The 22996-nt window shown below is 43.9% G+C and overlaps 2 protein-coding genes across 3 annotated transcripts in view; one reads left to right on the top strand and one right to left on the bottom strand.

Annotated features, from left to right (window-relative positions):
- The first annotated feature begins 3 nt into the window (after positions 1-3).
- On the top strand, positions 4-1032 carry apc7 (Anaphase-promoting complex subunit 7). Its single transcript, NM_001160593.1, is given in 2 exon segments — positions 4-202; positions 582-1032. Coding segments are annotated over 2 exon segments (372 nt in total). The 5' UTR covers positions 4-101; the 3' UTR covers positions 853-1032.
- A 4917-nt stretch (positions 1033-5949) lies between these two features.
- LOC110535902 (sarcoplasmic/endoplasmic reticulum calcium ATPase 2a) overlaps positions 5950-22996 on the bottom strand; it is a 51139-nt gene continuing 34092 nt past the window's right edge. Inside the window, exons 6-21 of one of the 2 annotated variants that reach the window (XM_021621269.3) lie at positions 21454-21534; positions 14966-15051; positions 14204-14668; positions 12088-12176; positions 11851-11953; positions 11642-11773; positions 11426-11545; positions 11094-11312; positions 10602-10937; positions 10248-10468; positions 9956-10158; positions 9681-9766; positions 9452-9585; positions 9191-9308; positions 8974-9094; positions 5950-6652 (exon numbers count right to left, since the gene is read on the bottom strand). In XM_021621269.3, the coding sequence (XP_021476944.3) occupies positions 6639-6652; positions 8974-9094; positions 9191-9308; positions 9452-9585; positions 9681-9766; positions 9956-10158; positions 10248-10468; positions 10602-10937; positions 11094-11312; positions 11426-11545; positions 11642-11773; positions 11851-11953; positions 12088-12176; positions 14204-14668; positions 14966-15051; positions 21454-21534 (2528 nt within the window). In that variant the 3' untranslated portion in view covers positions 5950-6638. Of the gene's footprint in view, positions 6653-6816; positions 9095-9190; positions 9309-9451; positions 9586-9680; positions 9767-9955; positions 10159-10247; positions 10469-10601; positions 10938-11093; positions 11313-11425; positions 11546-11641; positions 11774-11850; positions 11954-12087; positions 12177-14203; positions 14669-14965; positions 15052-21453; positions 21535-22996 lie in introns of those variants that run through there. The other variant, XM_036935722.2, reaches the window with a different exon arrangement.

The following is a 22996-nucleotide window of genomic DNA, read 5'->3' as shown; positions in this document are numbered from 1 at the left end:
TTTAATACATCGCAGTTTATGATGAAAGCTAGTAAGTAACTGACTAACTGCAATCGTATAACTTTAGATTATCTCAAAGACACCCATCAAAATACATCGAAATGAACGTCATAGATCATGTACGGGATATGGCCGCTGCGGGGCTACACTCAAATGTTCGGATAATGAGTAGTTTACTGCTGACAATGAGCAATAACAATCCGTAAGTATTAGCTTGTTGGCTAACTAGCTAACGTTATTACTGAACATCCACATTTTATCTATCTAACTAACTATCTATTCATTCCGTTCGATCAGCTTTGAAAGCATATAATTCTGCACAATTGGTAAAAACATGTGTCCAAATGAATGCATGTTGATCGTCACGAGACAAGTTGAAGTTGACAAGCAGTCACTTGTAGCAAGCTAGCTAACGTTAACTAGATCGCTTAAGATGGGTGTAAATGTAGTTAGTAAATGTAATAAGATGGATTAATTCTGGCGTTGTGAATGTTGTATGTTGATTGCTATTGATCTTGACCACAAGTTATTGTCAGTCTAATACTGTGCCATTGATGCGCGTGCCACATATTTTCTTGCAGAGAGCTGTTCTCACCATCCCAGAAGTACCAGTTGCTGGTTTACCATGCAGATGCCATCTTCCATGACAAGGAGTACCGTAATGCTGCTTGCAAGTACAACATGGCACTGCAGCAGAAGAAAGTGCTCAGCAAAACGTCCAAAGTTCGCCCATCTACCGGGGGAACGGCATCCTCCATACAGTCACAGGTGTGCAAGGCTCCCAACTCTGTCAATTACAACATATTAGCAACAAGCATTCATGTCATTAATTTAAAATGCACATTTGACTGACCTGCTCTACAGAGAGTATACAGTGCATTCAGAAAGTATTCAGACCATTCACTTTTTCCACATTTTGTTGTTAACCTTATTCTAAAATTGATTAAATTGTTTCTCTCTCCCCCCCCCCCCCCCCACACACACGTTTTGAAAAATGGTTTGCAAATGTATTAAATAAAAAACTGAAATTACATTTACATAAGTATTCAGACCATTTACTCAGTACTTTGTTGAAGCACCTTTGGCAGCGATTACAGCCTCTAGTCTTCTTGGTTATGACGCTACAAGCTTGGCACACCTGTCTTTAGGGAGGTTCTCCCATTCTTCTCTGCAGATCCTCTCCGGTCTCTCCAGAGATGTTCGATCGGGTTCAAGTCGGCGCTGGCTTAAGTTTGTTGTCCTTTTGGAAGGTGAACCTTCGCTCCAGTCTGAGGTCCTGAGCGCTCTGGAGCAGGTCTTCATCAAGGATCTCTGTACTTTGCTCCGTTCATCTTTCCCTCGATCCTGACAAGTTTCCCAGTACCTGCTGCTGAAAAACATCACCACAGCATGATGCTGCCACCCCCATGCTTCACCGTAGGGATGGTATTGGCCAGGTGATGAGTGGTGCCTGGTTTCCTCCAGATGTGACGCTTAGCATTGAGGCCAAATAGTTAAATATTGGTTTCATCAGACCAGAGAATCTTGTTTCTCATGGTTTAAGTCCTAGGTGCCTTTTGGCAACTCCAAGGGGGCTGTTGTGCCTCTTACTAAGGAGTGGCTTCTGTCTGGCCACTCTACCATAAAAGCCTGATTGGTGGAGTGCTGCAGAGATGGTTGTCCTTCTGGAAGGGTTTCCCATTACCACTGAGGAGCTCTGTCAGTGACCATCAGGTTCTTGGTTACCTCCCTGACCAAGGCCCTTCTCCCCCGATTGCTCAGTTTGGCCAGGCTGCCAGCTCTAGGAAGAGTCTTAGTGGTTCTAAACTTCTTCCATTTAAGAATAATGGAGGCCACTGTGTTCTTGGGGACCTTCACTGCTGCAGAAATGTTTTGTTATGCTTCCCTAGATCTGTGCCTCATCACAATCCCGTCTCGAGCTCTATGCACAATTCCTTCGACCTCATGGCTTGGTTTTTGCTCTGACATTCACTGTCAACTGTGGGACCTTTTATAGACAGGTGTGCCTTTCCAATCATGTCCAATAAATTGACTTTAGCACAGGTGGACTCCAATGAAGTTGAAGAAACATCTCAAGGATGATCAATGGAAACTGGATACACCTGAACTCAATTTCAAGTCTCATAGCAAAGGGTCTGAATACTTATGTAAATAAGGTATTTCTGTTAAAAAAAAAAAAAACAATTTTGCAAAAATGTCTAAACCTGTTTTCGCTTTGTCATTATGGGGTATTGTGTGTCGATTGATGAGGAAAACAATTCATTTAATACATTTTAAATTAGGCTGTAACGTAACCAAATGTGGAATAAGTGAAGGGGTCTGAATTATTTCCGAATGCACTGTACATAGTTGTGCACAATGTGCTGGAAGGAATCACATTGCCTTCTGAATTGACCAATGACATTTTTATTTTTCCCAGAGTTTGCCCTCAGAGATTGAGGTAAAGTATAAGATTGCAGAGTGCTACACCATCCTGAAGCTGGATAAGGATGCCATTGCAGTGCTTGATGGGATTCCATCTAGACAGAGAACCCCAAAGGTAGGCAGCCAAGTTCGAGGTCTCCTCCTGAAAGCCCCCCCATCTTCTCTCAATGTCAGCTAAGCTTGCAGTGCCGTTTATGACTATTTCAATAAAGTAAAGTAGCCGATTCTTGCGAGGAATTGCATATTTGTTTATCCATTTCAGATCAACATGATGCTGGCAAATCTGTACAGGAAGGCTGGACAGGAACGCTCTGCTGTCACAAGCTACAAAGAGGTCCTGAGACAGTGTCCTCTGGCACTGGATGCCATCATTGGTATGGACTAGTGACTGGGATGTTTCTGTAGTGCATCCCACAGACATTCCAACACCCTGTGTTATTGTGCTCTACGTTTTGAAGGGTTCTTTTACCTCCTTGTCTGTTGTAGGTCTCCTGTCTCTGTCAGTGAAGGGAGCTGAGGTGGCGTCCATGACAATGGATGTGATCCAGAGTATTCCCAACCTGGACTGGCTCTCTGCATGGATCAAAGCCTATGCTTTCATACATGCAGGGGACAACCACAGAGCAATCAACACCATCTGGTGAGCAGACCAGTGCCTCACCGCCATGGAGGCGTTATTCATTTCATGAATCATCATCTCTGGTATTGTTAAGCTCGGGCTCTCATCCTGGGTATTTGTCTGTTCCCTGATTCTCCTTTTCAGCTCTCTGGAGAAAAAGTCTTTACTGCGGGACAATGTGGACCTGCTGGTGAGCCTGGCAGATGTGTATTTCAGGGCAGGCGACACAAAGAACTCCATCCTGAAGTTTGAGCAGGCCCAGATGCTGGACCCGTATCTGATTAAAGGTACTGGACAGCTGGTATCAGAAAAACCCATCATATACATTAGTTTCTTAGTACTCACTAAGCCAGGCTAGCAATGCTTATCTAAGACATTAACTAATTATATATATTGATATGAATTATTTGGACTAATTCAGTTATGTTGTCTATATTTGCTGTCAGGCATGGATGTATATGGCTACCTTATGGCACGTGAGGGGCACCTGGAGGATGTTGAGGTCCTTGGAGGAAGACTGTTCAACATCTCAGATCAGCATGCAGAGCCCTGGGTCATATCTGGGTAAGTGATCTTCAGTGACCAGAAATAAACGTATGATAAGATCCAAGTCATTGAAATACTAAATTAAGTGCAGTTTTTATTTTTATTAATCTATAATAACGTGTTTGTATTTTGTTATAACAGTTATTAACATTTTAAAAAGCCTGTTTTTCAGTCTACGTACACTAAATACATGTTCCTACCCATCTGATTTTGGTGGCTCAGATGTCACAGCTTCTACAGTAAGCGCTACTCCCGGGCCCTCTACCTGGGTGCCAAGGCCATCCAGCTGAACAGCAACAGTGTGCAGGCCCTCCTCCTGAAGGGGGCAGCACTGAGGAACATGGGCCGAGTGCAGGAGGCCATCATCCACTTTAGAGAAGCCATGCGCCTGGCGCCATGCCGTCTGGACTGCTACGAAGGCAAGGGGACCTATTTGTTATGATAATCATTCTAATGAAAATCTGAAAAAATCTGTTTTAAACTTGGGAACAGCCCCCCACATCAAACATCCAATGCAAGTTTGCTTGCAAATTGGTTTGTAGTTTTGTACAGCTCAGAGGGTAGAACATGGCGCTTGCATCGCCAAGGTTGTGGGTTCTATTCCTGGGGCCATCCATACTCAACATTTTGCACACATTACTCTAAGTCACTTTGGATAAAAGCGTCTGCTAAATGGCATATATTATTTGTTGCTACTAGTATTGAGGTAGTAATGAGACTTCTGTCCTCAGGTCTGATTGACTGTTACCTGGCATCCAATGGGATCCGAGAGGCGATGGGGATGGCCAATAACATCTATAAAACCCTGGGAGCGAATGCCCAGACTCTAACCATCCTGGCCACAGTCTGCCTGGAGGATCCTGTGACCCAGGAGAAGGCCAAAACCCTGCTGGACAAGGCGCTAGCTCAGAGGCCTGACTACACCAAGGCTGTGGTCAAAAAGGCAGAGCTGCTAAGTATGTGGCTTGGTACCTATTCTTATCAGCTGTTGTGCTGTAGAGATTCACAACCATTGCATCTTCATAAGTGTAAGGGAAAAGATTTTGGATATTGTTTGTTGTCCTAATTTCAGGTCGGGAACAGAAATATGAGGAAGGGATTGCTCTTCTCCGGAATGCCTTAGCCAATCAGAGTGACTGTGTGCTGCACAGAATGCTGGGGGATTTCCTTGTGGCGGTCAATGATTATCAAGAGGCAATGGACCAATACAGCATAGCACTTAGGTAATGTTACCCCCAAGTCCAGTGTTTTACACACCTCATGAAGCGTTACAGCACTGTCGCCCTTAGGCCTATTTTAAATGTTGCACTTTTGATCTTGAGAATGCCCATGTTTCTCTATCATCTGACACTGTTGGTCTCTCAGCCTGGACCCAAATGACCAGAAGTCTCTGGAAGGAATGCAGAAGATGGAGAAGGAGGAGAGCCCTGCTGATGCCACTGTGGAGTTGGATGGGGATGACATGGAGGGCAGTGGGGAGGATGGAGACCTGGAAGGCAGTGACAGTGAGGCAGCCCAGTGGGCAGACCAGGAGCAGTGGTTTGGCATGCAGTGACCCAGTAGGCCCACTGCAGCGATCCCAAGGGCACAGAGGGGGGCAGTGGGAATAAACCACACATGGGCATCATGGGCTACCTGATGTACTGCTCTAGTCACCCACTCAATATGGGTGTGTATAGCCCCATCCCAGGGTTATATAGAAGTCAGCATAGCAGCCCCTGATTTTTTTGGGATGGACGCATCATTTTACTCATGACTCCAATGGGCAGAGAATTCAGTAAGCTTAACTCTGCCTTTCCTAGTTCGCGATAGTCACTGATTAGTTGACATGTGAAAATGTTACTTATGTCCTAGAGTAAAGGAGACGAGGTGAGGCGGCCATTTAGGATTGCTGGGTCATGGCCTTTGAGTTTGCCATTACTGTTTGCTTGTTTTCTCTCTGGTAAACAGGAAATCTTATGAAACCAGTGACGTTAGTTAATTTGTTGCTTTACCCCTGTAACATTTGCACGTGTTAACATGCTTCTCTTAAGAAAAATCTTGGTGTGTAACTGGTGACACTTTCCCTTTCTCTCAATGTTTAACGTGTCAATCATGTGGTCATTTCATTTGACTCACATTCTTTGCAAAGTAATGTTACTAGTTTTCCAATGCAAATGTGTATAAGCATGTATTGTATATATGTTTTGAAGATATACATTAAAATCATGACAAGGTCTCATGACCTGACATTCCTTTATTACAAAGTTTGTGGTAATTTGCTTTAGTGAGCAACTCTAAAACATCCTTGTATTTAGGCTACAAGCAAGGTAGCGTCAAATGAAGACTTCTCCAACCTGGCATATAGACGATAAGCAACACATGTATAATCACTTTATTTACCTGAAACCACAAATCATGTGATACATAATACAATCGTCAGCTCGGCGAACACGTGCCATTGAAGGGACTGACTGCTTTCGAGATAATGTATCACCGCACCTCCGCCCTTCCCAGATACTGCAAACATATCGCACATCACAGTGCAAAGCAAATAGTCTGGTTATTTTACACATCCTATTCAAAAAAAGATTTCCTTAGGAAAAGATAGGCATTTCAGCTTATAACATTTGTACTATTGGTTTGTAAATGAATGTCTTTAATTTATCAATACTATACATGAACTATTACACATCTGATCAAATAATTTACTGCTTCAGAGGACATGCATCATGGAATATTGTACATTAATATAAAACTATGACATTAAGTTTATTAAGATGGCATGAGAACTCTCTTGTCTAGTTTGAAGGCTCCCCATGCAGTAAGGATTGAGGGACTTGGGATTGGTTCATTTGATTCCAAAAAGCTTTATGCCCATTCTGTTAAATATTTACCATTTGATTATTAGTACTTTTTTGTGATGAAATTGCTTATGAAATGTATCAATCATGTCTTGATATCTCTTTATTGACATGCAGGTCTTGGAAGATGTGGTGCTGCTCAAAAAAACACATGCACAACACAAACAAAACCTTACAGTTCCTGCAAGGGATTTAGAGGGGCGGGTTTACACGGCACTAGCTGCAGAGAGAGAACAGAGAAAGACAGAGAGAGAAACCAATCAGAGGACGACAGAAATATGGCATAGGTCAAAGAAGCAAAAGGTGCAAACCAGAGGCATGGCTTCCTCACTAGGCATTTAAAAAGGCATGGTGAACAAAAAGCCATTATTAAAAGGTAATCTACTGCTTCATTTTCTACTTACAGTCATAATGTCTAGGGCCATGCCACGTGCAAGCAGGATGGGAATAAATGCAGTAAGCCATATTAAGTGAAACACTATGACCTGCGAGTCGCATGTCAGAGCTCAAAACTTGCTACCAGTAATGACGCTTTACACATCAATCCCTTATTAAAAACAGACTTGATCCAGGTGGAACTAAGACAGACACAGGGTCTTAATCCTATAGTGTATGTTTGGCTGGCACTTAGTGACAAAGGGATGTTGAAATGAAGGCGCCTCCAATTTTCCTCCATATTACAAGATCCTGCCGATTGCCTCTGCTGGCTGATAGATAAGACCAATTGGTAATATCACTCATGGAATGGTACCCTTAATATAATGTATCAAAGACCAAGAGCACAGACTCGACACATTCTTTCAACAAGGAGAAGAGTTACTGCTGTCAGACTCAGACAGCAAGGCTCGGTGTGTGACAGTGCCAGGATGAGAGGAGACATTAGTGGGCAGAAAGCATGCAGGCAGAGGGTACTCACTCTGTTGGGTTAACAGGCAGAAGGCATTGGAAGAAATTGCAGTTAGGTTTAAGAAAACTCAAGCGCTTACTGGCCTGGTATCGGCGAGGGCATGCTTTCCAGGAATACCTACCTACAGTGTGTCTAAAACACACTCAAGTAAACTAGTGTAAAGGTATGGAGCATCTGTAAAACTCCATGCACATAGATACTATTTTGTGTGATATGTACAGATATACAGACTCTTCGACCAGCCAGTCATCTTAGCCTTTTAGAGTTGGACCTATATACTATGGCCAAAGCAGACTCCACTTAGTGACACACCCAAACAGGCAATCCAGACCACATAAAGGTCCCATCAAGCATCCATCTTGTGCTCAACTGATAAGATAAATCAGCCCCTTGGTGCATTTATATATGTTCAAGTACAGTATGTGCACAATATACATAATCTAGATCATAATTATTGTAATAAAGAAACTACAGTGCCCGTAAATGAAAGCTAAACCTAAAGAAAAAGTGAACCTTTATGGGAATAACAATAGATTATGTTGTGTTCAAGTGTTTAACGACAGGCTTGTCTATATAAAATAATTGCTTTGAATCGAACTAAGGTAACATTTCGTCCTAACCCCACTCCAGGAACATAAAAAAAAACACAGATTCAACTTTTTAAAAAGCTCTTAAAATAACATGAAAGGCAAATGAGGGCTTTCTATTTCTTTCTGCAAAAGCAAAATGGTGCATACCTCAACACTCAATATGACAATGTTTATGAAAAGCTTAGTGAGAAACACGGGTAGTTATCAATAGTCATATTATTAGCGTTGAGGTAGCTGTGCCTAGTGCAGAAAAAAAACATGGAGATCAAACGGTAAGGAAATCTCAGTTCCTCATGCCAGGGCAGAATACATGCATGTTTTTGTGCAGACTTCTGAGTCAGTGCAAATGATGGTCCTTACAGTTACGACACACCATACTTATCCACAAGGTCTTTAGAGGTCAAAGTTCACACTGAAAACAAGAGTCAAACGTCTAAGTCCTGTGCACGTCGCTTATGGGTCCCGACTGCCCCCCCCCCACCCGTTCCCAAAGCTACAAAAATCTTCATCTTGATAAAATAGTGTTAATTCTCTGTAGATGTCTCATAAATAGATGATTTTTATGCCTGTTCAAAAAAGGGGGGCAAAAAAAACAAACACAACCAACAGCTTGATATTAAACGAAGACACATGGACAAGTGATTAACCTCAGGAAATAGTGAACGGTAAAAAAAACTGAATGGACAAAAATGTCCTGGAGACAAACCTAGGAGAGGGCTCACAGATAGCATCTGTCATCCACACAGGTACAAATGTTGACTTGAGCGCCCACTGCAGTTGATGTGGTTGTTGTAGTTGATCCTGGTTAATGGGGGGGGGGGGGGGGGGGGGGGGGTTAGACGTGTGTTAATTTCCACTCACACTGGTGCATTGAGAGGGTTGTGTGCTGGAGTCAGGACCAGAACAGGGCAGACACGTTAGTGTCGATGCTGTAGAGCCACAGCACCAGCGGGAGGGTAATGCCCACAAAGGGCCAGGAGATGCCCTCCGTGCATGCAGAGGGGGACCAGCCTTTGCCGGATGACTTATACTCTGGCTGGTTACCGGGTTCCAGGTAGTTCCTGGCCACGAACTTAAGCAGCTCATCAAGCAGGATGACGGGCAGGGAGATCTTCAACACCACCAGCCACTGGGTCAGGTCCAGAGGGGTGATCTGAAAAATGACCTGGAGAGGTGGAGGAAGAGGGATGAAAAGAGTGAGAATGGGGCAGCTAGAGAATGACCTGGGTTGAGAGGTTGATAGGAGTAAACGCTGACTTACGGGCAGTGGCTCTACGTAGAGGATGAGGAAGTGGAGGGACATGGAGAGGCAGATGGCCCCCAGCAGCCAGATGTTCTCCCAGGGAGGCATCCGCAGCAGGGACTGGTTCTCTGACAGGCTGGGGATAGAGAGGTTGAAGGTCACATTAAGATATTTTTTAGGGTCCACATTCTTGTAATTAGAAAGTTGGAGCTGTCCTCCACTGAATGCTAATTATTCTTTGAGGATGAAAGAACGCTCCGCTGACAACAGGGGACCCACCTGTTAAGGGCATTGCACATCTCAATGGTGACAAGCACAGACAGGGCCATGGTCATGGGGTAGGGGGACTCAAACACATGACACTCCAGGTCGGCGAAGTCAGGGTTGTCAGGGGAACACTGCAGGAAGTGGCTCTGTGGGGGGAGGAGTCAGACAGACACGAGGGACTTAGGCTGGGAGGTACAACACCACACAGACAGTAACGCTGACCTCTAGGAGCTAGTCTTACCAGCTGGTACAGGGAGATCATAGGGCCGTCCTCAGCGGCCACGAACCACCAGGTAGCAGCTCCCACTGTGGCAGCTCCCACATAGCCTGAGGACAGAGACGTAGAAACAGTTGACTGACTGTGGGACAGACTGGTTCTCTGACTAGGGGGTGGGGGCAGAGGAGTGCACAATAACACTATACGGCAGGGTATGCCAGTAGTAGTAAGCTTGACCTTAAGATGTAGCTATTTGAGACAAAAAATTGAAATAAAGCACAACAGTCCTAATAACTCACATCCGATGGCCAGATATCTGAAGAAGAGCCATCCGGAGATGAGGGGCTCCTTGGCGCTGCGGGGGGGCTTGTTCATGATGTCCAGGTCGGGGGGGTTGAAGCCCAGTGCAGTGGCAGGGAGACCGTCTGTCACCAGGTTGACCCACAGCAGCTGAACTGGGATCAGAGCCTCAGGGAAGCCCAGAGCAGCCGTCAGGAAGATACTGCCCGCACAGAGAAGCATTGTTAACACCACTAGCACCACTACAAAGACCTCAGTGCCAGGAGGAGGTACGTCAAACAGCAGACTCACCAGACGACCTCTCCCACGTTGGAGGAGATGAGGTAGCGGATGAACTGCTTCATGTTGTTGTAGATGGCCCTGCCCTCCTCCACAGCCGCCACGATGGAAGAGAAGTTGTCATCGGCTAGGACCATCTCAGAGGCTGACTTGGCCACGGCAGTGCCAGACCCCATGGCGATGCCAATCTCTGCCTTCTTCAAGGCAGGGGCATCGTTCACTCCGTCACCAGTCTGTGTGGGAGAAAACAGAGATACTTAAGGATGGATAGGAGGCTACATGACAACAGCAATACAATAGATATACAAGCTTTACAGGTACAGTAAGGATAAGGATGGGGGATGTGAGCGGGGGGGTTCATTGTACCATGGCCGTGATCTCATCCATGCCCTGCAAGAACTCAACGATCTTGGACTTGTGGGAGGGCTCGACACGGGCGAAGCAGCGGGCGTTGGTCACGGCATCGCGCTGTGCCTGGGGAGACAGGTCGTCAAACTCGCGGCCTGTGAACGCCATTTTGTCCACGTCGTCCTCCTCGCTCAGGATGCCGATACGGCGGCAGATGGCCACGGCAGTGCCCTTGTTGTCGCCGGTGATCATGATGACTCGGATGCCGGCCAGGCGGCACAACTTGATGGAGGCAGCCACCTCCGTCCTGGGAGGGTCCAGCATGCCAACGCAGCCCACGAAGGTCAAGCCAGACTGAGCAGTGAAACACACACACAAACACGATCAGGGCTGTCATCAGGGTTCCTACTCAACATCCAACCGTTATACTAGATATGATAGTAATAGCATCCCGCAGTGTAAGTCAGATATAATCTACTTTATGCAACAGTGGTGATGAGTAACCCTCACCTCGTAACCAGCGAAACGGGCACAATCGACCAGCACCATATCCTCCTTCCTGGGTGGGGCGTCCCGGGTGGCCAGAGCCAAGCAGCGCAGGGTGTCACGCCCCGTTCCGTACTCTCGGATTGTAGACATTATCCTCTCCTTGATGCCTGGGGTCATGGCAACCTTGTTGGTGCCCACCCTGACATGGGTACATCTGTCAATAACGCCCTCTGGGGCACCCTGTGGGGTAAGAACGAGTTTGAGGTTGAAACACCGATTCAAACACGGGCGACTCAAAAACACTTGGTTCAAAGTGAGTCAAGCATAGGAGTGTTGCTAAAAGCTGGTGATACCTTGACAAACATCTTTCCGAGGGAGGAGCGGGCCTTGTTGGCGGTGCAGTACACAGACATGGACTTCCTGTCTCTGGAGAACTCCAGGGTGAACTCCTTCTTCATCAGCTGCGTGATCACCTAATAGAAGACACGCAGACACACGACTCAGGAAACCTGCTCACAAACCAGCGGTGACGTTTCACACCATTCAACGGTTGCCGTTAGTGGGCTTACAGAGTTGCAGGCATTGGCCCTGTCGATCTTGGACAGGCCTTTGATGTCGGTGTCAAACGCATTCATCTTTTCCACCAGGCAGGTGAGGGCCGTCTCTGTGGCCTCGCCAACCTTCTCATACACACCTTTGGCCTGATGACACAAACATAAACATTAGTCACTTCTACTCCACGTCCCATGGAGAAAGGCAGGCAGGCGAGCGCACGGACCTCATTATAGTCCAGAGAGGAGTCATTGCACAGAGCACAGATGGTGGCAATCTCCACTAGACCATCGTACGCAGAGGACTTCACTAGTCTGCCATCCTGGTACCTGGAGGGAGACACAAAGGACAGGGCCGGACACAAGAGGAAACGTTGGAGGGAGTTTAACAATACACGTAACTAGAGGTAAATCAATAATTGTAGCATGAATGGATTAGCATTAAGAGTGTATTTGGTCCTCACACTTCTCCCTCGGGGGCGTAAGTAGAGCCAGTGATGGTGAACTCGTTCAGAGAGCAGCTGTTCCCCTCGGCCTTGTCAAGGATGAACATCTGGAGACCCCGACACAGCACAGACAAGACAAGGTTAGGCCTAATCATCTCACACCAATGTATGGTTACAACATTACATTAGAGGCTGTTTCTTAACTGACACTGTAGATGGCAGCAGACCGACAACATAATAGCAGAGTGGACTGCAGCAAGTCAGCGCCACAGAGTCTGTGAGGGCTGAAGACCACCCTATACTGTGTGTGGTTGGCTCTTCTATCCTAGTGGGGGACCTAAAATCCCCAAAAGTAAAACAAGGAAAATTCTCCCTTGTGAGGGCATTTCCCACATCCCCATGAGGACAAAGGCTATTTTAGGTTAAGGGTTACAATTAGGTTTAGAATTTGGGTTAGGGAAAATAGGATTTGGAATAAAAAAATGTAGGTCCCCACGAGAATAGAAGAACATAACGTGTGTGTGTGTGCGTGTGCGTGTGTGTACACTCTCTGGGCTGCAGGGATTTAGATGCCCTCTCTGGCTGTGTGTGGGGGTTATGGTAGGAGTGTAGCAGTGAGCACTGGTTGTTTGGTTTAGTCAATACTACATAAGTAAAATAGTGGAGGCCGTCTGTCAGGGAGCCTGAATAAAGAGAAGAGAGTGCTGGAGCCCAGAGGGCTGGGCCTTTTCCCTCAGGAAGAACTGGACTGGTCCAAACCTAAGAGTAGGCACATGCACACAAACACTGTCACAGCCAGTCAGCTGGGACACCACCACAGCAGTCTCAGTCAGAGATAAAAAGGAAGGAAGAGTGATGGTAATCAGTCATGTCCTTTCCAGACGGAGGGCACACTTCAAAGAGCCTTGCTGGCGTCAGATAATTAGAAAAAAAATTACACTCTTTCGCTGGATACATTATGCTTCTGTTACTGTGAATTCAACACAAACAATTTTGTGGAAGACTTTCTTTCCACGCATCACTGACGGAGATGAAATGGGAGATGGTTGCTGGGCAGTTACCTGTAGAAGGCTTGGCTCACTTTCGGCTCCTAGCCTCTACCTCAAAGATCTTAAAGGGATACTGCGAGATTCTGGTATACTGGATTCTTGATATCCTAGTAGCAATGCTACTGTACCTGTAGACTTCCAGTCATTGCGCTAAAGCTAGTTAGTAGTAGTTTCTTGAGCCAATGCTAACTTCCTTCATCCTGCACACAGAGACATCAAAATGATGTCCATAAGTTCATCTGACTATAGGTAAGTAAATTAAAATGCCAGAATCTCGCAGTATCCCTTTAACCTACTGGATAGGGGAAAGCAATGTGGAGGAAGTTTGGCATATTACTGCCAAACTACTGGCATATTAACATGATGCGCTGCTTAAACAGATGTCCTCCTCACTTATGTAATGTAAACAATGAGATAAGCACCGTAGGACATGATGACTAGTAGTTACTAGTGCATTAAGGCGAAAATTGCATCATCCATTCTAATAATCTAAGTCTGCGCCAGAGGAGAAGGGAAATGACTAGAGAGGGAAAAACATTCACATAAGACCATAGAGACCCATTGGAATGCTAGATCAAAATAGATGTATTCTGGGAAATAAATAGCCGCTGGCCGATAAAGAGTCACTCATCCAGAAAAGAAAATCATGTTTTAAAAGGAGTGCAGTCAGCGGTTCCGTACAAAGTTCTGTGCATATTCAACAAAAAGAGAATAAACATGCTCAATGAATAATTAAATGTCTCACTGCTCTGGGACAGAGAATGTAAGTGTGTTGGAGAGCCACTCAGAAAGAGGGAGGGAGGGAGGGGCTGGATGCTTTGCAGAGCTGTGACGCAAGGTCAGTTATGCAACAGCACCGCGGCTGATCAGTCACCCCACGGCTGAATGTAGATCACAGCCGCAGCACGTCGCTGCCTCACCACCTCTGTTACACAGCTCACTCTTGATTCCCCACGACAAAGAGCCTTCTGCTTACACCATCTCAAACCCAATCACAGCAAGGTAATGCGACAGAGCCATTTCAGAGGCAGACCTCTCCGTTCAGTCAGTGTGTAAAGCAAGATAAAGAAAACAACCAGACTCACCCTGCAGACAGACATCTGATTGGTCGTGAGAGTGCCAGTCTTGTCGGAGCAGATGACAGAGGTGCAGCCCAGGGTCTCCACAGAGGGAAGGCTGCGGACGATGGCGTTCTTCTTGGCCATGCGGCGGGTGCCCAGGGCCAGGCAGGTGGTGATGACAGCGGGCAGACCCTCGGGGATGGCGGCCACAGCCAGGGCCACGGCGATCTTAAAGTAGTAGACGGCGCCGCGGATCCAGGAGCCTCCGTGGACGGGGTCATTGAAGTGGCCGATGTTGATCATCCACACAGCGATGCAGATCAGGGAGATTACCTTGGACAGCTGCTCCCCGAACTCATCCAGCTTCTGCTGCAGGGGGGTCTTCTCCTGCTCAGTGGCTGCCATCTCGTCACGGATCTTACCAATCTCAGTGTTCACGCCCGTAGCCACCACCACACCAATAGCCTTGCCAGACGAGATGTTGGTGCCCTGAAAACACACGGGTGGAACATTATGGCCACACATGCTTGAGGAGAGCAGACTAAATGGAAACTCAAACTCTATTTTCACAAACCAAAATAACATAGCAGCATCTGCATTTGTAAGTACGTTTGATATCGAGTGATACTGGAATAATTTGTGCCCAAATGTTAAAGATCCATGCATCAGGTCTTCAACTTGAAACAAATAACTGAAGGAGAAGCTCAAACTACTAGCTGATAGTGGAGAGTTCAATCATCGTACAGCCACTAAAAGGTGCAGTAAGGCGTGAAGAGTGTTGCTTACAGAGAAGAGCATGTTCTTCTTGTCCTGGTTGACAGCTCGGGGGTCAGGCACTGGGTCGGTGTGCTTGATGACAGAGACGGACTCGCCTGGAATCAAAGCGGAGAGCAGTGCAGATCACATATCACACTGATATCCCTTTGTCGGTGTCCATCGCCTCAGGGAAAAACTACATCAACTTCAATCATAGACTCCCACGCCACAATCAATGTGTAACATTCCTCGCTCTGAATGCTTGTGCACATGATGCAGGGCAAAGCCTCTAATCATATGGATCAAGAGGAAATCAACCCTTGCTATTAACCCAGTTCAGAGGTGAACTCAGTTCGTTCATTCATTCATTCAGGCTCGACATTAACACTGATTAGGGCTCTACACTGACTTTAAAACCTTTTTTTTTTACAAGGAGCAGGTCTGTGCCTAAGTTGAAAAATGTAGGCGCACACAAAGAAATGAAGGAGCACAAAATATATTTGAGGTTATAAAGCTAGAATCCTTGCATTTTTCTAGGCACACTGGTGCTCCGAAATAAAAATTCCAGAAAGCACAAATTATTTAGGCAACTAAAATGGTCGCACTGTAGAGCCCTGTTGTCTTGTCCAGGACAAGTACAAAATTATCACAATATCAAACGATTACTCTGATCAGAGGCCAACATTGGAAAAATCAAATCTATTTTTCATGTACATAAATTTAAAAAACAGATGTGGACATGAGGGAGGCGGCATAAAATGTAGCCAAACTTTAATGAAACTTTGAATTACATAAATATACGTTAAATACCAGTCATGTTTGACAAATATCATTTTTAATTTGTAATTTAGCAGACTCTGTTATCCAGAGCAACATAAGTGAGTGCATACATTCTCGTACTGGTCCCCAGTGGGAAACGAACCCACAACCCTGGAGTTGCAAGCGCCATGCTCTACCAACTGAGCCACATGGGACCAATAATGAAGGGTAATTAACATGAACATCTAAAGACTTGATTCTGTAGACGTACTCAAAGCACAGTGCCTGTTGTGCACCGCACATCACCCACCTTGAATCTCATCGAAGGTGGTCAGCATTTTGAAACTAATTAACAAACGTAGTTGTTTAAAACCTGAATGTTTAATGTCATTTTATGAAGCATGTATTTTTTTCAAAGTAGCCTAGCCAAAATACGACCATTGAAATGTTGAGAGGATTATTTTAAAACCCTTAATGACATTGAAACCAACATTTTTCTCATGTTCTATTGGTTTTCAAATCAACTTTCTTTCATTGTCCAGCAGCCAAAGGAATAACCCTATTCATATTAGCATCCATGCTAGTTGATGATTCTTTAGAACTCCCGTCTTAATTTCTAAAATATATTTTCATCGAGGTACGTTAGGAGAACAGTGTTTTGCGCTAATTGCATTTTGGAACATTTGCCCATAGCTTTCAGCCAAGTGCGCATTGTTGAGTTTAAAATATGAAGAAATACAACTATCAGATTTTTAAGCTAAATCGGTCTGATCCGTTGAGTCAGCCACATTGCCTTCTTAAATGTTTTAATGTGCAGCGGTTGTATGAATTTGGGATCTGTCATCCCATAACTGTCCGTTTGAACCGTATAGATTTTTTTTATCGTCCCAGGGACGCGGGATGCCCTTAATTTCGAGCCCTGGAGGGAATTATTTTATAACGGCATAAAATATATTTGGTTGTAATTTTGCAATATTTTATAGGCTACCAAGGGTGGCCAACCATCCTCCAGGAGAGCCTTAAAAGGGGGAGTATAGCGTACATGTTTGCCTGGTAAAAAAAAAGAAGATAATTATATTTTGTAAAGTGGAATCCTTGCATCATACAACGATGTGAAAATTGTGTTACAGACCGAGTGACTTATCTGTCCTACTTGTTCAATGGACAAGTGGCAAAAAAAAGTGAATGTCAAGCCCCTTGTCATGATATTAAATGAACAATGCACGTCTTTCATTTGGATAAGCTAAAGTAAAACATTTGTTGTGCTGTGCTGAGCAGTTGGGCTGCCAGTGTACCGAGTGTAGAGCAGCTTTGCAAACTGTCAGACCAGCAAAGAGACATTTACTTTAGAGACGCGAGTCATCTATCAAACAAAGTTTTGAATAACAAACTCTAAAGGAATAAACCTTTAGAGTTTGCCTATGTGGAATGAATGCAAATAAACCTGTGGCAGAGGACAATCAAGAGCAAGTCATACAGTATGCTTGCACGCTCAGAGTAGCTACTGCTATCAGTAAAGCCAGCTGTAGAACACCTGGAATGAGCATCTGACAAAATCTATTTTTACTAGAGAAGTACAGTATCCTAAGTTTGTTCAGTATAGGCAGGGTTGCCAGATCTAGATAACGTTTCCAGATCAAATGACCACTTAAAACCTGCCCAAAAAGCCTGAAAACTACCCTCAAAATGTTTTCACAGTATTAGAGTAGTTGCCACATTTATACAATAAACCCTTTATCGAGCCAATTAAGGAATAGACGGAAAATGTAATAACATTAGAAGCTGAATTCGGTTTTAATCAAAATAATAACTCTTGCGAGCTATGACATAATAAAGGAATTTGAATATGTCGCAAGAGAAAATAATTTGCCCGTAAACTCACCTGATCATTTCCATCAATGGATGTCGGTTTAACTAGTTTGACTGCTATGATTAAGCAACAAAGCATGAGGGCAGTATTGTATATGGCCAATATACCACGGCTAACGGCTGTTCTTATTAATAACCTCTTGAAACTAGGGGGCACTATTTTTATTTTGGGAAAAATAACGTTCCCAAAGTAAACCGCCTATTTCTCAGGACCAGATGCTAGAATATGCATATAATTGGCAGCTTAGGATAGAAAACACTCTAAAGTTTCCAAAACTGTAAAAATATTGTCTGTGAGTATAACAGAACTGATATTGCAGGCGAAAGCCTAAGAAAAATCCAATCAGGAAGTGACTCGTGTTTTGAAACCGTTGTATTCCTATGCATCCCTATTGGCCATTGAAAGGGATATCAACCAGATTCCTTTTTCTACATATTTCCTAAGGTGTCCACAGCATTTTAACGTAGTTTCACGCCTTAATGTTGAAGAATGAGCGTAAACGACTACATTGCGTAAGTGGCCAGCTGAGGGCTCTCAGAGTGATTCTTGGGTAAAAGACAGAGGTAGTCATTTTTCCTCTCGCTCCTACTGAAAAGCCAATTGTCCCGGTTGATATATTATCGAAAAGATATTTGAAAAGCACCTTGAGGATTGATTATAAAAAACGTTTGCCATGTTTCTGTCGATATTATGGATATAATTTGGAATTTTGTTCTGCGTTGTCGTGACCTCTATTTCTGGTGGATTTTTCAACATAACGTGACCAAACAACTGAGGTATTTTGGGTATAAGAATAATATTTATGGAACAAAAGGAACATTTGCTGTCTAACTGGGAGTCTCGTGAGTGAAAACATCCGAAGCTCATCAAAGGTAAACGGTTAATTTGATTGCTTTTCTGATTTGTGATCAAGCTTCTTCCTGCTGCTAGCTGGACATAATGCTATGCTAGGCTATCGATAAACTTACACAAATGCTGGTCTTGCTTTGATTGTAAAGCATAATTTCAAAATCTGAGATGACAGGGTGATTAACAAAAGGCTAAGCTGTGTTTCACTATATTTCACATGTGATTTCATGAAAATGAATATTTTCTAGTAATATTTTTTGACCGTTGCGCTATGCTAATTAGTGTAGTTGATGACAATTCTCCCGGATCCGGGATGGGTAGTTCCAAGATTTTTTAAATGTTATTTATTCGTTATTTTACCAGGTAAGTTGACTGAGAACACATTCTCATTTGCAGCAACGACCTGGGGAATAGTTACAGGGGAGAGGAGCGGGATGAATGAGCCAATTGTAAACTGGGGATTATTAGGTGACCGTGATGGTTTGATGGCCAGATTGGGAATTTAGCCAGGACACCGGGGTTAACAGCCCTACTCTTACGACAAGTGCCATGGGATCTTTCATGACCGCAGAGATTAAGGTGTGCCTGGATACAGCAGTTAGCCGTGGTATATTGGCCATAAACCACACATCCATGGGGTGCCTTATTGCTATTATAAACTGGTTACCAACGTAATTAGAGCAGTAAAAATAAAAATGTTGTCATACCCGTGGTATCTGGTCTGATATACCACAGCTTTCAGTCAATCAGCATTCAGGGCTCAAACCAAGTTTAGAATGGTAAATAAATCACTTGCGTGGATGTGCATAACTATAGATAAATAAGACAGGAGAGTTTAAGTGATGAAAGTTGGACAGAGGGTCTCAAAAAAAAAACGAGTGTTAGGCTATTTTCTGGCAATTGTGCCGTCATTATGTGCCAGATGTTAAGACTACAAACCGTTATAAATGGCCTATTTGTGAGATTGACTTGCTCCCAGCTGTGCCCTGGATACCATATGTGAATTGATTGCCCCCCATCTATCTTCAGATTTCGTTCTGCTAGGTGACCTAAACTGGGATATGCTTAACACCCCGGACGTCCTACAATCTAAGCTAGATGACCTCAATCTCACAAATTATCAAGGAACTCTAAATCCGTAAACATGGGCACCCTCATAGATATTATCCTGACCAACTTGCCCTCCAAATACACTTCTACTGTTTTCAATCAGGATCTCAGCGATCACTGCCTCATTGCCTGCATCCGTTATGTGTCCGTGGTCAAACAACGTGTCAAACTCTCCCAAAAACACTTCTGCGGACAGGCCTTTCTAATCGACCTGGCCCGGGTATCCTGGAAGGATATTGACCGTCAGTAGAGGATGCCTGGTTGTTCTTTAAAAGTGATTTCCTCACCATCTTAAATAAGCATGTCCCTTTCAAAAAATGTAGAACTAAGAACAGATATAGACCTTGGTTCACTCCAGACATGACTGTCCTCGACCAGCACAAAAACATCATGTGGCGTACTGCACTAGCATCGAATAGGCTATAGAAGGGCTATATAAATACATTTGATTTGATTCTATTGTTATTGACTGTACTGTCCCATGTGTTGTTGTTTTTGTCGCACTGCTTTGCTTTATCTTGGCCAGGTCGCAGTTGTAAATGAGAACATGTTCTCAACTGGCCTACCTGGTTAAATAAAGGTTAAATAAAAAATAAATAAAAGGCATAGGCTACAGACTTAAATCTGGGTTTATGATTAATTCAACTTTGCCATTGTTTGGTTGAATAAATGCAGGTAGCCTATAGCCCCTGATAGGCCTACATATCATTTCAGATAGTCTACAGTAGTCTACAGTAGCCTAGGCAAGAAGTAAACTGAACGACTTAGCAGCTTGCTTAGTTCAAATTAACAGACTCATTTATTAAACATGAATAAGCGAGTCGATTTCAAGATAAGTGTTTCCCAATAGCCTGCTGGAATAGGCTACTGAGGATGGGGGTCATAATTTCAATCACTGAATTAAATAACATGTATATGATCTGAATATGCTTGTCAACAACAGCCAGTGTTTATTTGTTTGGCCTAATCTGACCATGGTTACCATCAATCTAATGCATTCTAACAACTGATCTGCAATTGCAATAGAGCTTTGATAACTTCCAATTGAATTAACTAAACTCGGCCCTTAATAATCGCACAGTAACAAAAAGGCTACAACAAACTGAAATGATTGGCTATTTAATAAATCAGTTTGCCAGCTCCAGGTAGACTACACAAGTGGCACAAATTGATTTGCAATGACGCCAGTGATTGTAATTTCAACATATTTTCTGTATCAAATGGTAGCCTTTTAAATTAATAGGTTAATTGATGGCCAGAGGTAAATGTATCATTTCCACATTTAATGTCAGTTTCATTAAAAAGAACCACGCAAGGGAGTTCCATAACTGAGAGCTGAGCATGCGTAAAACACTTTGCTTGATACTGTTTTCTTTAAGCAAAGTCCACATTATAATGGAGTTTAAACCACATCCGAGATAATTTATGTAATACGCTCTAGTGCGCCCAAAGTCATTATCCAGTGCTCTGTCTCCATTATGTATTGATGTGCATCAGCTCTAGCCTGTTAATATGTTTTATGGAAAAAGGGTTTGAGAAAAATAGGTGTTTCTATAATGATAATCTAAAAACAGTTGTCACGACGTGACGCACATTCTGCTATGGCTCCTCTCATTCATGTGACTCAGCCAATAGTGGACTACGCTGCGGTGCTCTCCCCCCCCCCCCCTCACTCACTCACTCACTCACTCACTCAGCAACAGACTGCCTCTCTGCCAGCAGCAAGTCACAGTGAAATATATATCTATATTTTTTTTAAGAGAAATGCCACAACGGCCAAGGTGCGATTTAGAAATAACCCAAAAACCCGCAACCAACACATTTTCACCTGCAACATAATTTTCAAAGTAGCCCAATTCGGCAGGAAAATCGTGGACATGGCAACCCTGAGTATAGGATAAACAGTGCAGCAAACAGCCGTGTGTCTTACCGGTCAGGATAGACTGGTCTACTCTCAGGGTTGTAGATTTGATGGAAGAGAGACGGATGTCTGCAGGAACCTTGTCTCCAACTAAGGGGGGAAAGAAGACAGACACACAGAGAGAATTAGAGAAACAGATTACAATGTCATAGACGGACAATGATGCATTGCAAATCAGCAGAAAGTGGACACATGATACCTCACATGACCTCCATAACATCTGCCTATGATGTCAACTCATTGTAGCACAAAACAGACACAATATAGTTACAGGTCTCTCAAGACAAACTGGTTATGCATGTGCAAAGCCATAAACAAGTTTAAGCCTATGCTGTAAGCAAAACATTATGAAGAAAACCACCCTATACAGAGTGCTTAGACTAATGGACCTTGAAGACTACCAAGCTGTTCACTGAAATATAGATGCAATTTATTCAGTATCACTGTTAACCGACAGACTATAGCTCATTTCAAGATTGGTTGCTGGGCCACACGAAGACAGAGGAAGGGTCCTGGGCTTCTATCGCTGTAGGGGAGAAAGGAGCACCAGAGCCGGAAGAGGAAATGGAGGACTGGTGAGCCGAGCCTTAAAAGGCCGGTCCCTGAGAAAGAACCCAATTTGGACCACATCTGAGTTGTGGTGACCCGATTCAGCAACCTATTAGCGCATAAATGCTGGGAGATGGGGAAAACACTCGTTTAAAGCACGGTTCTTCTTTCAGTTTCAACGTGCAGAGCAGTTCTACATAAAACATGTCAATTTGCTCTTACAGATATGGGCCCGGTTTCCCAAAAGCATCTTAAGGCTAAGTAAGTAGTTACAACTTTTATAGGAGCATCGTTAAACCTCCGAGCTGTTTCCCAAAACCATCGTCACCAAAGCAGGACTTGAAAACGCTTGTTATTTACCGACTGCCTCAGACCACTCGTGGAACAGCTAAGTGAGTCGTTAGATGTGTTTTTCCCTACCGTGTCACTTTATACACAGAAGATCTCTGCTAAACATAGAATCAAGATGTTTATCCGTCTCTCTGCGACTGCCGATGACTTCGTTGTGAAGTTGACTGCAAATACAAAGTTCCCAATGTCTTTGCAATTATTACAAACAAGCAAAGGGTAAAAAGGACACATCAAATTAAAAACAGAATGACTGCATTAAATGATATACCGTGTAGGCTATAGGCCTATATATTTATGTTCAATTAATTGACTTCTAATTTGCAATTTGTACACTACAATTTTTTCCTCAATATATTTCATGATATACCAAATCTTGGTTTAATGCTTTATTATAGAGTAAGCGTTAGAATAAGCCGCCACAATATTTGCACCCATAGGTGATAAAATCTCTAGGAGCTGATCCGCCATCACTATTGTGGAATAATTATAATGCTAAAGTAACATTTGAATGGAGGAAGCTGATCCGAGAGTAGCACTGGCTTTCTTTCGATCCCATCAGCAGACCTGCTCCAACGACGTACTAATTGATCATTCTCTCTGCGTGGTGTTCTGGGAAACGCATGTTAAATCGTCGGCCCTCGTAGATGCCAAA

Source organism: Oncorhynchus mykiss, chromosome 11 (assembly GCF_057628025.1).
Source record: "Oncorhynchus mykiss isolate SJ-2025 chromosome 11, ASM5762802v1, whole genome shotgun sequence".
Classification (NCBI taxonomy): Eukaryota; Metazoa; Chordata; class Actinopteri; order Salmoniformes; family Salmonidae; genus Oncorhynchus; species Oncorhynchus mykiss.
The sequence above is the reverse complement of the archived record's forward strand: the minus strand, read 5'-3'. Positions and strand labels throughout refer to the sequence as shown.